General features: G+C 35.2%; 1 protein-coding gene across 1 annotated transcript; it reads right to left on the minus strand.

Annotated features, from left to right (window-relative positions):
* LOC18792236 (probable inactive purple acid phosphatase 28) lies at positions 10,169-13,098 on the minus strand. Its single transcript, XM_020555965.1, has 4 exons — positions 12,765-13,098; positions 12,518-12,665; positions 11,147-11,571; positions 10,169-10,743 (listed from the first exon to the last, which is right to left on the minus strand). Exons 1-4 carry the CDS (start codon positions 12,954-12,956, stop codon positions 10,336-10,338), a joined length of 1,173 nt encoding a protein of 390 aa, XP_020411554.1. The 5' UTR covers positions 12,957-13,098; the 3' UTR covers positions 10,169-10,335.

The following is a 13,535-nucleotide window of genomic DNA, read 5'->3' on the forward strand; positions in this document are numbered from 1 at the left end:
CTATTGACTATATATATATGTATTTAATCTCTAATCAATTTCTAATAATCATTAATATTCTAATTAAAATCTCGACAAACAATCTCAAACAACCTTAATTAGATCCAATGTCATGCATTCCACGCTACGCCAACATCCAAACTTAATATTGGGACTAATAAATCATCATGAAATAGTGAATTTGGATTCACTTTTTTTTTTTCTCTTTCATGTTTATCAAACATAATCACATTGGCCGTCTATTTTCACCAACTTGTCATATTTCATTAACATGGGAAACCAAAAAATTCTGCACATTGTGTTTCCATTGTCCATGTGTAGGGCAGTCGTCTCTTGGGGTCTGAGGGCCAAAAGGTCAGTCATCTTTAAGTCCCATCAAGGTGCTAGAGTCTTTGAAGACCAGAAATTTATAGTCCTTGTCTATAGGTCCCTCGTCCCAGCAGATTGAATATTCAACTTTCTCGACATGTCTTGAAGCAATTTGTGCCATGGAATGGAAGTCTCTCTCTTAAGTCAACTTCCAATGAAATGACAGAAAGCGGAAATTGTGAAAAATTTCGTTGCTTGATAAATTTGTGGGATTTACATATTCACATTTCAGCACTACTCAACGAGACGATTAAATTTTTATGAGCAAGTGGATAAAGCAAAAAATTTCTTCTTGTTTTTTAAACTATAGGTTTTAGTATTCAAAGAGCCTCCTATCTTGGCTTCTTAGCTAATTGGAGAGGATTGTGAGAAATGCGTACTCCAACAATCTTTTAAGGGCTCGTCATTTTATTTTTAATCTTTCATATAATATATTAGACAATAGGGTAATATACGACTTCAAATGCATGAGTGAATACTCTTACCAACTTACTAAATAGTATTCATTTCAAAACCATACTTTTCAGCTTTTAAGTTTGAGGTTTAAGGGGGGAAAAAAAAAGTTTGAGGAGAGACTTAAAATATTTCATTTGCTCTCTACATTAACTTGGAAATTGTGTTAAAAGCTATGTTGCACGGACATTCCAAACTGCTGGAGTGTCGAACACTCCGACATGGCTCTGACATGTCTCTGACACGCATTGGACATGGTCAAAGGTTGGGACACGGTCAAGACACGGCTCCGACACGGTCAAGACATGGCAGGGACTAATTTGAAAATTTTAAAATAAAATCTGAGGTCTAAACTTGATTTTTAAAACTTAGGTGGATTTATTTGTAATATTTTTAAAAATAAGGGCTAAAAGTGGAAAAATAATTTTTAAAACCTAAATCTCACTTTTTCTGCTGCCAAAGTTCATTTCCTCCGTCACAGCTATTCTCCCCCACTTCTTCTGGTTTTGCACAAGGTAAGTCTCTTTGCAATTTTTTTTTTCTTTGTTTTCAAATGCATTTATTTATGTTCTCTATTTTCTTTTTTTATCTCCTTCCACAGCAGTAGAAGGGCTGGACTTGGTGGTGAGGTGACAATTCTTTCTTCTATTTTTTTTTTAAGAGAAACACAACAAATAATAACAACAACAATGAAGACATAGATGCTTGAAGAAGATTGAGAGTTAGATCATTTATGTTTTATTTTGTGGTCTATTAATTATTATGTATAGATGATGAACATTAGTTATTTGTTTTGTTTTATGGAATTATGTGACATTGAAGTATTGAGAATAAATTATTATTTTAATTGTCGTGTCCTAACCGTACCCGTGTCCTAATTTTTTGAGATTTTCCATGTTGCCGTGTCCCCGTGTCGCCTTCTCATGTCCCCGTACCCGTGTCCATGCAACATACGTTAAAAGTATAAGACACGACACAATTGCAAGTGAGATATTCAAAGATTTTTTTGAGTCTTCGTTTGTAGTGTATATAAAGATCAATCCACCACGTATTCAACAAGTTTTGGCTCCATTTCACACTCACAGTCCTTGTTTGATAAAGACCTCTCACAAATCTAACTCCATCTCTCTCGACCGACCTGAGAGTCCCCAGATATTTATTTCCAATGTTTTCCGTTCTAATTAAGTTCAAAACAAGGCAACCTTTATGATTTCCACGTGTATCAATAGCCAGAAATTGTGGATGCGCTCAAGTACTAATTGACAATACAATGTGTTAGTATTAATTTTGTGATTGGCATTTCCTAGAGACAAATTAGACTAAGTATAGATGGTAAATTAGTTGTGATGGTGGCTGTCAAAATTCCAAGATATGCTCTGAAGACTTATATGTCAACCAACGATCACTAAGGTAAATTCTTCATTCAATCATGTATCTTGATTGTGGTATTTCAAGCATTATTTCAAACTCACAATCTGATTAACATTTTGATTAAGAAGTCTTTTTATTTTAAGAAAGATTAATTTATTTTATAAATTGCTTTCTAGTTTTGAGCCTTAAAAGTCTTCTTTGATTGAAAATCAATTAGTCTGATTTTGGAAAATTAATCTGTTGATTAGGAACTAATTGATCTTGTTTCAAGTTTTGAAAACCATTATAAAAAGCAAGGCTTGGTTTTCATTCGTTCAACAATTTTCAATGACTAGGGTATTTCTTGAGTTTTCATATACACAAAAGAAAGTTGTTGAGCTTTATTGTTCATAAGGATAAATCATCAAGAGTAAGATTATCTTGGTGATTTGTCCTTGCATTCATTTGCATAAGTTACAAGGTTCTCATACCTCCGGTGAGATTGGATCGATCGCGCCAAGAATCAGATTCAACATAAGGAGAGAATGAGAAATCCCGCTAGAAGTTGAGTTACGAAGAAGTTGTTACGTTGTCTAGAGTGTCTAGGACAAGTTTGTATACTTTTTGTAATCATCGTTTTATAGTGAATTTGCCTTGGACTATCAGATCCTGTGAATTTTCCCCAGAGTGGGGTATTACCACGCAAAATACTTTCTTGTTTTTCTCTGCTTTTACGTTCTGAACTGTACAAGATTGATACATCGTATCAATCCCCTTGGCATGTTTTATTTGTATTATTGCGATACTCTTAAGTACTTAAAACACAGAATTTACGTTTTTGGTGTTTTAAGCCATCCTATAGGTATTTTCACAGTGCTAATTCCTCCTTTGGGACTACCCCACAATATAATTTTATTATCTAAACAATATCGTTTTATTATCTAAATCTTTTAAACTTTAGGTCATCATTTCAAGATCACCCTTGTAAAAGTTTAGCCAAATTGAAATTATTTAATCATTTGATTATTATCGTTAATATTTTCATTGTTTTTAGAAAGTATTATGTTGGTCTATATATTTTATTATAACTAAATGACTAAGTGTTGTCTAATTTAATTTTTTTTATTTTTATCAGGGTGATCTTTGAATGATGACCTAATTATAATAATGAACGGTTGAAATCATAAGATATGTGAAGTAGGCCCAAATGATTAGTTAGCTAAGCACCATATTAACTTCCTAAACCGGTTGCACTTGAGCTCTCCTGCCCAAGCAAATATACCAAGTACTCTAGAAAAATCAACAATGCCAAACAAAATGTTTCTATAAAAACTAATACCTCTTGTTTTGGAAACAAAAATACATATATATCATGGGACTTTATTGAATATACCTAAATCATATGAGTCAAGGTTGTTCACATACTGTGGTGGTGGTGGTAGAAAACGTGGAGTTGAGGGAGGGTAGGGGAATATAGGTTCGCAGATATTAAACCGAGATTAAGATAAATAATTATACATAGTTCGTAGATAATTATGTAATCAAAGGGCACAAGAAAATGAAAGGAATGTCTTTTCCACTCAATCAAAGGACCATTTTCAATGAGAATATTGTACAACACTGTCTTGAAAACGATACAATTGACACATTGTTGCATATGGCAAGGGTGAAAACATGACTAAATCTGAAATTAGAAAGGAAAATATGTATAGGGGAACTGCAACCTTTTTTGCAGCCTCTGCATGCTACGGAAATAATTTCACAGTCTTTACAGTGGATGCAATTGTAGCAGCAAACAGAGTGATATGGAACAACAAGAAAGCATGCGGCAGCTTTTATGATGTGTTTTGCATTGGAGCTGTAAATAGTGCAATTTCAAACTCTTGCAAGTATAGTAAGGTGGAACCATCAATCTTTCTGAGGAGAGTTTCAGATTGCTTGCTGATCCCAAGGCTGGGAGAATTAAGATTTAAGTATCATCCATCAGACCTTTAAACAGATTGAATTGGTTTATATCCAAATACATTTAGATTCATGTTATCAGATTATGATCCGAATTCGATTATCAGAAACTTATCAGTCCTAGAGAAGATTAAAAACATAATTCCATTTGTTGTATTTACCTACTGTTGATTTTGAACCACCAACTCCACCGCCCTATATACTTAAAACTATTTTCATATAACATCCCAATTATATGGTTGTTTTTCATTGAGAACGTGTCAAGAAATATCACTCTCCGGTGGGCAAAATAGGGCTATACAAATGCTTCAAGCCTGAGCCTAGCCCTATTTTTTAGGCATTGGGTTGGCTTGACCCGTTATTAAGGGCGGTTTCAGCCCGACCTGTTGTGTAAAGAATGGACACGTGCTTTAAATTTTATTCCATGGGAAGCCGAGCCTTGCCCGGTAATTAAGTTAATAAATCATATATTTATAAAATAAGCTAATATTAATTACTCTTTCATTTAATTAAAATATATTTTTTTAAAACAAGTAATAATCTAAACTGAAAGGAAGAGAGTTTCTCACACATACACTATCAAGGTGTCATGGAGGTTCGAACCTGAAATCACTAGTCTATAAGACAAGACCCTTAGGTAGAAGTAACACTTGTGTGCAACGAAAATAGTATTGTTTTGCTATCTCTGGTCAATCACGCTATGTCATGCATGATAACTTTTCCACTTGGCATAGCGAGATTGGTCGTAAATAGCTAAACAATGTTATCCTCATTTCATATAAGTTTTCTACCCAGATAGAACCTGATCTTAACCTATTTAAGATAACGTGGGTCGTGCCCAGCCTATTAAACCCTTCGGGCCGAAAAAGCCTGCAACTGAGTAGAGCTTGGGCTAACTCCTCTCAGGCCAGGGCTGGCCCAGCTCAACCAATTTTACAGCCCTAGTTTAGTTTATAGTTTATAAATTACACCTCAAAGATGTGTAGACAAAAAATAAGCTTTTGGTAGAAATCTACAATAACTAATATCAATGTACGCACATAATTCTATCATGGAGAGCTCTTACCATTAAACCCGCAACCAACAAGGTTGGTATTTGTGATGGTCAGGACAGCAGACCCTCCGGAGCTACAATCCTCCCGTGTGTTTTAAAAGGCATTCATCACGAATGCTTCCCGAGTAACTTCAAAATTTGGGGTGGTCATGGATGTGGCTTTTATTTTTTACTTTTTGTTTTGTGTACTTAGTTTTTATTTATTTATTTAATTTATAAAATATATATTTTTTAATTTTTTAATTTTTAATTTGGCTTAGAAAACTCACATTTGCCCCCAAAGTGTAGGTCACGTGTTTATTTTTAACGAAAAAATTGATAGATTTACTGAAAAGGACCACTAGTGCAACATGTGATCTAATTGGAGGACTTGATCTAATTCGATTTTTTAATTTTTCAATTTAAGTTATCTTATCTTTTTATAAATTTTGATTTATTAATTATTTTAAAACATAATGAATTTCTTACGATTTCTTATCCACATGGAGCACTTTGTCCGCATTAGAGTTAAACTCACTTATGCCACGTAAGCATTTAACGGAAAAATTAACATATTCACTAATAGGGAGATCAATATGTAAGGTTTATGTGAGTTCGTGTACAAGTTTGCATGATTTTTAAGGTTGGATATTAATCTGAAATGACTCAAACCAAACCATCTATTTTTCAAGGCTACATTCGTATATTATCCTTGCCAAAAATTAGACAAATTGAAAACCGTTTTGACATCTAATTGTGTCCTACAAAATAGATGAACTCGGTGCTTCAAGAAAGTACTAAACTTACAATAATTGAATGGCTAAACTAGTGAAATGCCCCCTGAACTTGTGCCTAATTTTCAATTGACCCCCTATCCTTTTTCTTTTTTTTGGTTGAAAAATTAAAGATATGAACTCCTTTTTTTCGACAATTTCCCCTATGCGATCAAAATCTTCAACATTTCATCCAATTTTCAATTAAATCATTTAAAAAAATTATTTTTTTAGAAACAATCAAAGAAAAAGAGATCAAAACAAAAAAAAAACAAAAAACTTGGGACCCCTTGACCCAAACCCATCCCCCCATTTCTTCTCTTCACCACTCCCCATGACCACCACCAACAGACACCTCCCCCTTCCTCCCACCCCCCACCCCCTTCCCCTAATTTCTTCTCCACTCTCCCCTCTTTCCCCACTGCAACCCACCCATACCCAAGGACAGGCCTATGACTTGTACAACCTGGGCTATAGCCCAGCTGAGTTTTTTTATATTTATTTATTATAGTTAGTTTTAATGTTAATCTCATTTATAGCAGAAATATTAATTTGAACTAATTGGATAATTGTAGTGTCACCTCTAGTTGCCGTGTGTCTATATGACCCTATCTTTGTGATGATAAATTTTCATTTTTGAATCTTCTTTCTTTTAATTAATTTTTGTTCATCATGGTAGACCTTAGCTGGCATTGTTGGAGTAAAATAGGCCTTTTAAACAAATAAAATAAAAATGATATGTTTTTAAGAGTCTCGTTCTCTTGGACCCCTCCAAGAGACTTGTGGTCACCCACCCTTAGATTTAATCCAAGGGTTAAGAAAAATTTGCTTTAAAATATCTTTTTTCTTTTACCTTTTAAATTTCACTTAACAAAAAAAGAAAAAACTAAAAACTAAAAACCCAAAATCTGTTCTTCTTCCTCCCACTGCCCTCACGTTCTGCTTCCTCACATTGTTGCAGCAACAACAACTCCGACTCCGGCGTAGCCAGCCAAAATCCAGAGCGACTTATTCCCTCACACTTCAACAAGGTCAGTTTCTTGTTCTTATTCAGTTTTTCACTCAATTTTCGGATTTGAAATCATGAACCCATATTTGGGAATTTCAATTGGATTTGTATTATTTTTTATTTCAGAACTACTGGAACAAATATGAATCTTAATATGGGGTTCTTGCAACTGGGGTCTTCTATTCGAGTTTTTTCAGTGTCAAACATGAATCTTAATATGGGGTTCTTGCAACTATGCTGTTTGTTACTCGCTAACATGTGAAAATCTGTTTTTTTTTCTTTTTGCAGACCTTCATTTATTTATTTCTTCCATTATTCGAGATTTTTCTTTGATTATTACATATGTTTGTATTAATTTTGTTATGATACATTTAAGTGCAGGAGTGATGGCAAATGCATTAGATGAATTTTATATCCCTCAAGTTAAAGATGAAAAAAAACCGAAAGCAGGGCTGGCATTCCAGTCATTGGATGAAACATACGAGTTCTACAATGATTACGCAAAGGATGCTGGGTTTAGTGTCAGGATTAGTAAGGAGAAGAAAAAGAAAAAAACAGGTGAGGTTGTTTGGAAACGATACGTTTGTTTTAAGGAAGGTGAAACAGATGAGACATGGAGGAAAAAAAAAAAGACAGTGAGTCTACACAAATAGAAAGAGAACGAGGTAATGTTCGTGAAAATTGCAAAGCAAAGTTAACAGTAGTTTATGATGGGTTCAATTTTGTAGTTCAGACTTTCATTGAGGAACATAGTCATCCAATTTTGTAGTTGTTGTTGCTGCAACAATGGGAGGAAGCAGAACGTGGGGGCAGCGGGAGGAAGAAAAACAGATTTTGGGTTTTTAGTTTTTAGTTTTTTCTTTTTTTGTTAAGTGAAATTTAAAAGGTAAAAGAAAAAAGATATTTTAAAGCAAATTTTTCTTAACTCTTGGATTAAATCTAAGGGTGGGTGAGGTCCAAGAGAACGGGACTGATGTTTTTAAATTTTATACACACACACATGATCAATTCCATAAGCCTAGAATCTAACAGTTCAATAAGGTAAATCTAGCCCACCTCATTTTAAAATATTGGATCCGTTCTTGCCCATACCCATTTCCCTCCTCCCTTGACCCGTTTCCCATCGCAAGCCACCTAGACCCATCCCTCTAACCCAGAACCCACCATACTCCTTCCCACAACCCCACCCACAACACAACCCCCCCCCCCCCCCCCCCAAAACAATTCATCAGGAGGGGGAAAAAATCAAAATTTTAAAGTTTAAAATTTTATTTCTAAGTATTTATTTATTTAAAACTTACAAAATGACCAATTGGCCCTCATATTTAATTGAAGATTGAATGAAATATTAAGGATTTAGACAGCAAGGAGGAAATTGGTAAAAAATAAAGAGTTCATATCCTTATTATTATTATTTTTTTAAGGATAGGAGGTCATTTGAAAGATGATCTTTATAATATCGGATTCAGGTGAGTGGTCATATGATATTAATTCAAGTATTTTTTGCAAAAATGATCTTTGTATGAATATCTATAAAATAGACGGTTTGGATTAGTGAAATACAATACGAAGTGGGCCCTGCAATTAGGGACGGATCTAAGAATTTTCCTTGCAATTGTCAACATTTAACACGGTAAAAAATTTCTATACAAAATAAATCCATAAAAATAAAACGATAATTTATAATTTATAATTAATAGAAAAAATCATATTACAATTGTCCACGATGATTTTTTATATTCTGAAAACGTCACATTATAGTTTCATTATCAATACAAGCGAATACATCTTTCACAATATAAACAAGTAGGGAGTCTACTGGGAGGAGGATTTTCCTTCTTTTTAGCCAAAGTAGCTAGGGATGAGAGGATAAAAAGTCTGCTGGAGATGCTATAAGCTATCACTCAACCATTGATGGAGAAAAGCTAACTGAAAATTCATATAAAACAACTAATTGAGCCTCTCTGTTGTTTCGTTTTCTTAAGAAATCTATTTCAGCCAAGGCAAACCAAATAGCTGGGAGGGAATGCCTTAATTTCCCCCAAGCCCAATACTTCAAGATCTTAAATTTATATTTCCATCAATATTTAATCAACCAAATACAAATGAGGCATCAAATATCAGTCCCACCAAGCAGTTATCTTCACTTTTGTCAAATATCCATACTTTTTCAAAGTTAAAATAAAAAGAAGCCCTTTTCTTTTTAATTTTTCCCTACAGACCAACTAATGGGTCCTCATTAAGCTAAACTGAAATCTCAGATTAGTGAGCAAATCACAGATAGCCATCAAACTACATTGAAAAATAATGAAGAATTGACGAAACTGAAAGCAAAAGAACCAAGGCAGTGAAGGTGAAATTTGACATTACATTTTGTGGACTTTATCTCTGACGCGTCTCTTCTTAGCTGCCCAACAACCATCAGATTGCGAGGTCGATAAAGCGCGAGCTGGGGAGGAGCGCTGCCCTTGGGGAACTGTCGTCGAACAGTTTGCAGGGGTCAATTTTCTCCCCTCTAATGGCAGATTCCAGAGTTGCAGGGGTCACTTGATCACCCTTTCTCCTCTGTGTATCCGTCCTTGCCTACAATGATGTCCCTCATGATAAACCGTACATTATTTAGTTGATACATTTGAATGACTAAACGATCAACAATCTATATATATATTGATGTAGAACAGATGGCAGATTTTATCGCGGTTGAGCTAGAAAAAGGACGTAGCGGGAATATGCAGTTTTGTCGTCCAAGCTCCGATTAGGACGCAAAATACCTTTTTCGGAAAGGGAACGAAGCCACGAGTGTAACTCACAGCTTTGCCGTGACATAAGGTGGATTTTGGCATTCTGAGGTCGTTTGGCCTTCCAAAACTGCAGTTAAAGTTTGGTAGTTAATTTTCCAATAAATTCTGTTTTTGACAGTTTAGGAGTTACGTTATTAAGACTCCAAATTAATCCTGTTTTTTCAGTTTTATGTAATAACTCCCCTAGTAGTTGAAGGGTTGAGGGTTGTTGAGAAATGTGTATTTAGACAGGTTTGTCTAATGTATCTGGAACTCAACTTTTAATCATATTATTCCAAGAGAGCTTCTCTTAATTTTCTGGTGGAATCCAGTTTTATTGTTACTCACGGTTTCGCTTGAAACCTTTGTTGCTTGTGCTGCGTCATATATATATATATATATATATATATAGAGAGAGAGAGAGAGAGAGAGAGCACCAGAGAAAAAATTTCTTTCTTTTCTTTCAAATATGGGATTACAGGATAAAAAATAATCATACAACACAAATACAATTACTTTTACAGCAAATAAACTGAAAGAGGATATACAACATAGTGACGTGCCTATTCCAAAATTTCTATACCTACACCCAAATTATACTGATGGCTAATATTCCCACAACAATTGCTCATCAATCTTGCTCAGTTTATCATCGTCGAGACGCTTCCATGTCTTAATCCTCTCAACTCCCATCCACCCTTTCTCCCCCTTCCCGAGTTCTGCCAATATGACCCTTGCTCTCCTTCGCCACCCTGCCTTTCCATAACCATGGTATCCAAATCCCCCACCGTAACAAAACCAAATATTCTCCAGATACCCACAAAAGTCATTGTTATGATCATGTCCCATGAACACAGCTTTCACATCTCGCATGGATACAAGGGTCTGTAAAACTCCAGAGTTCACCGATGAACATGCCACAGCCTCCTGAAACTGACCAATAATCTTTTTGTACCACAGCTGCCGGACCTCTGGAATTGGGATATGGAAGAATGCAAGCGCCGGTGGTTTATCCTGTGGAAAAGCATTTTCTGAGTGATCTTGATCTCAATTATGGCACTGTTAGTGTGTTACCTGCAACATCTTAATGAAATCTAAATCTAATGAAACCTCCCTTGCGGGAATTGGAAGAACATGCTGAGCAATGGTGCACATATAGCGTGAACGACTTGATGCAGCTATGGAATTGTAATTTTACAAGTGTGGGGTTAAAATGATTTTATAACATATAAAACTCATTTCCACTAAATTAGGGAAAAGTATACGTGAATTTTAATGGAAAGGCCACTTCAAAAAGCAAGTGTAAAAAGTTTCTCAATTTGTTTCATAATAATCAGAACAATCTGAAATCAATCAGATAAAATGCAACAATATGCAGCCATAGTATCCTTGTTGATTGAATTTTTCGAACGCATACCTGATATCCCTGAGAAATGCCATGAAGCCAATCGAGTTGAGATTCCTTAATCCAACCATAAGTTCGAACTCCTTGAACAGTCTCCCTGTCTCCACTGTCAAGAAAGAAAAGATTGAGGATGCTGCTGTTTGCCAAATGGGAACCTGGGGCACCATATACTCTCAGATCATAATTTCCAAAGCCATCAATTTTTTTCCTGCTTCCTCTGGCAAGATTAGAGAGATCTTCAGCTGATGGATTAATTTGTGAAACTGAATAATCCATAAGGGAGATAAAAGACATCAGTTCTTCACGATTCATCGTAGATTCTTGGTCGTGGTTGCCTAAAATTGCTGCCCATGGAAGTCCTGATTCAATGGCAGGACCAAATGCTCTAAGCAAGGATTCAGCAGCATCAACAGAGCTTGACCCAAATATATTATCTCCTGTTTACAAACAGAATCAAAATCAATACTTGGGAGAGAGAGAGAGAGAGGGATCAGTACTAACTTAGTTAGTTTTACTTTACTATGTCAGATATAGTTGGGCCATGACACTACATGTAAAGTAACCTATATTCAGATAATTGATGCCTACATTCACTCAGAAACACTCACATAACTTAGAATTTACTGGAAGTTGGAACCATCCAGATACAGAGGATGCACAAACTAATCAACTGAGCCCATTTTTAACTTTTCCCCACCTCTTAAATGCCGTATGAAGAACTTCGGCCCCGGTTAATTAGAAGGAAAGAGTCTAATAGCTGAAGATTAGAGGCTACAGCTGCATGCACCTAATAAGATAGGATACAGAACTTGAAGAAGTTTTAGCTTAAAGCATCAAGCTTCAGCACCTTGATATGAATATTATCTTGGGTCTAGATGTTTAATGACGTTTGGTAACCAGTCAAGGTGGTTTAGTTTCTCATTTTTCAAACTAATTTCTATTATTTCCAGGAAATTTCACACGTTTAACTTCTCAATATGAAAACTCCATGAAAAGGATATGGCACATAGGATGAGAACAATGTGGAATGCGTTCCAGTACCACTGACTTATATATGATTTTAAAACTTGAGTTCTAATATACACAAACTTCTTAATTTCAATAAGCCTGACTGAGTACAAGCATTCTTACAGGTAAAATTTTAAATCTTTTCATTTTTAAACAGCTCAAAGCATGATAATTTATTTTTAGATTACCTAATGTGCAAATATAGCTAGCCCCTCAAAAGATTAACATCCACCACCATAAGTAAATAAAAGAGTAAAAACAAACTAGAAAATATCTTAACAAATAACAACACTTGAAAACTAAAAACAAGAAAACCAAACCAATCTGTAAATTTCCAGGGAAAACGGGAAATTAAAAATAAATAAAAAACTGCACCTGTAAAAGCAATGAAATCAGGCTTTTCAGCTTCGATCATCCTCTTCAAGAAGCGAGACGTATTGAGATCAGAGCAGTGCTCAAACTCAGAGTCCAAAACGTCTCTGCAGCGAGTCAAGGCTCCATTTCCATAATGCATATCAGCCACCTTAATCACAGACAAAAACCCATTAACAAAAACTGCTTAACATCTTAATTACAATAATTTCAAGCATCACATACATAATCAAAGCATCAGGTGAAGTACCTGCAGGATTTTGAAGGTGCCATCAGAGCGGAAGCGAAGGGGAAGATCTGGGCTGGTCTTCTTAACTCTCACAGGCCGATGGCCTATGAGTAAATTGTGAGAGATTTGGTTGTGGAGGAAGCAGAGAAGTGAGTAGAGAAAACCCAGATAGAGAAACGAGTGCTTCCAGTTTGCTGCCGTGGACGATTCCATTGAAGGCCTCAGCTGAAGGTCCAGATTCTTCTGACCGTGGGGCTGGTTGCGGCCCGATTCAGACGGACCGCTTATTGACCTTTTTTTTTTGTCTTCCCGCGGTCCACTGTTTTGTAAAAGTTAGGGTCTTTTGATTTCTTCAAACAAATATTGTTGTAAAATGTTAAGCTCTCCTAACAAAAGAAAATACCTATATATCAAGGGTAAAATTGTATAAATAAAAGAATAAGTTAAAAAGGGAAAGAAAACTAGTAGTCTTTTTATTTCATACAAAATTCAGTTGTAAAAGAACAACGGTACAGTTATCAAATGAAGAAATAATGGGAAGAAAAAGGTAACGGACAGAAGGGCGTAACAGGAGAAAACTAATTTAATCACAAAACAAAACAAAACCAATTTGTTTATATTTCTTCATACTAAAATAATAAAATTGTGAACTTTTGTTTTGTAATTACAATAGATATGAGGTATTAAAACCCAAAGCCATATTTTCAGTTTTGAATCTTTTGGAGTGAATGGATCTAGCTAAGTGAAAAATGACTTTAATTTGCACATCAATGATCTCTTGGCTTTCCTCTA

The sequence above is a fragment of the Prunus persica genome, chromosome G1, assembly GCF_000346465.2.
Source record: "Prunus persica cultivar Lovell chromosome G1, Prunus_persica_NCBIv2, whole genome shotgun sequence".
Classification (NCBI taxonomy): Eukaryota; Viridiplantae; Streptophyta; class Magnoliopsida; order Rosales; family Rosaceae; genus Prunus; species Prunus persica.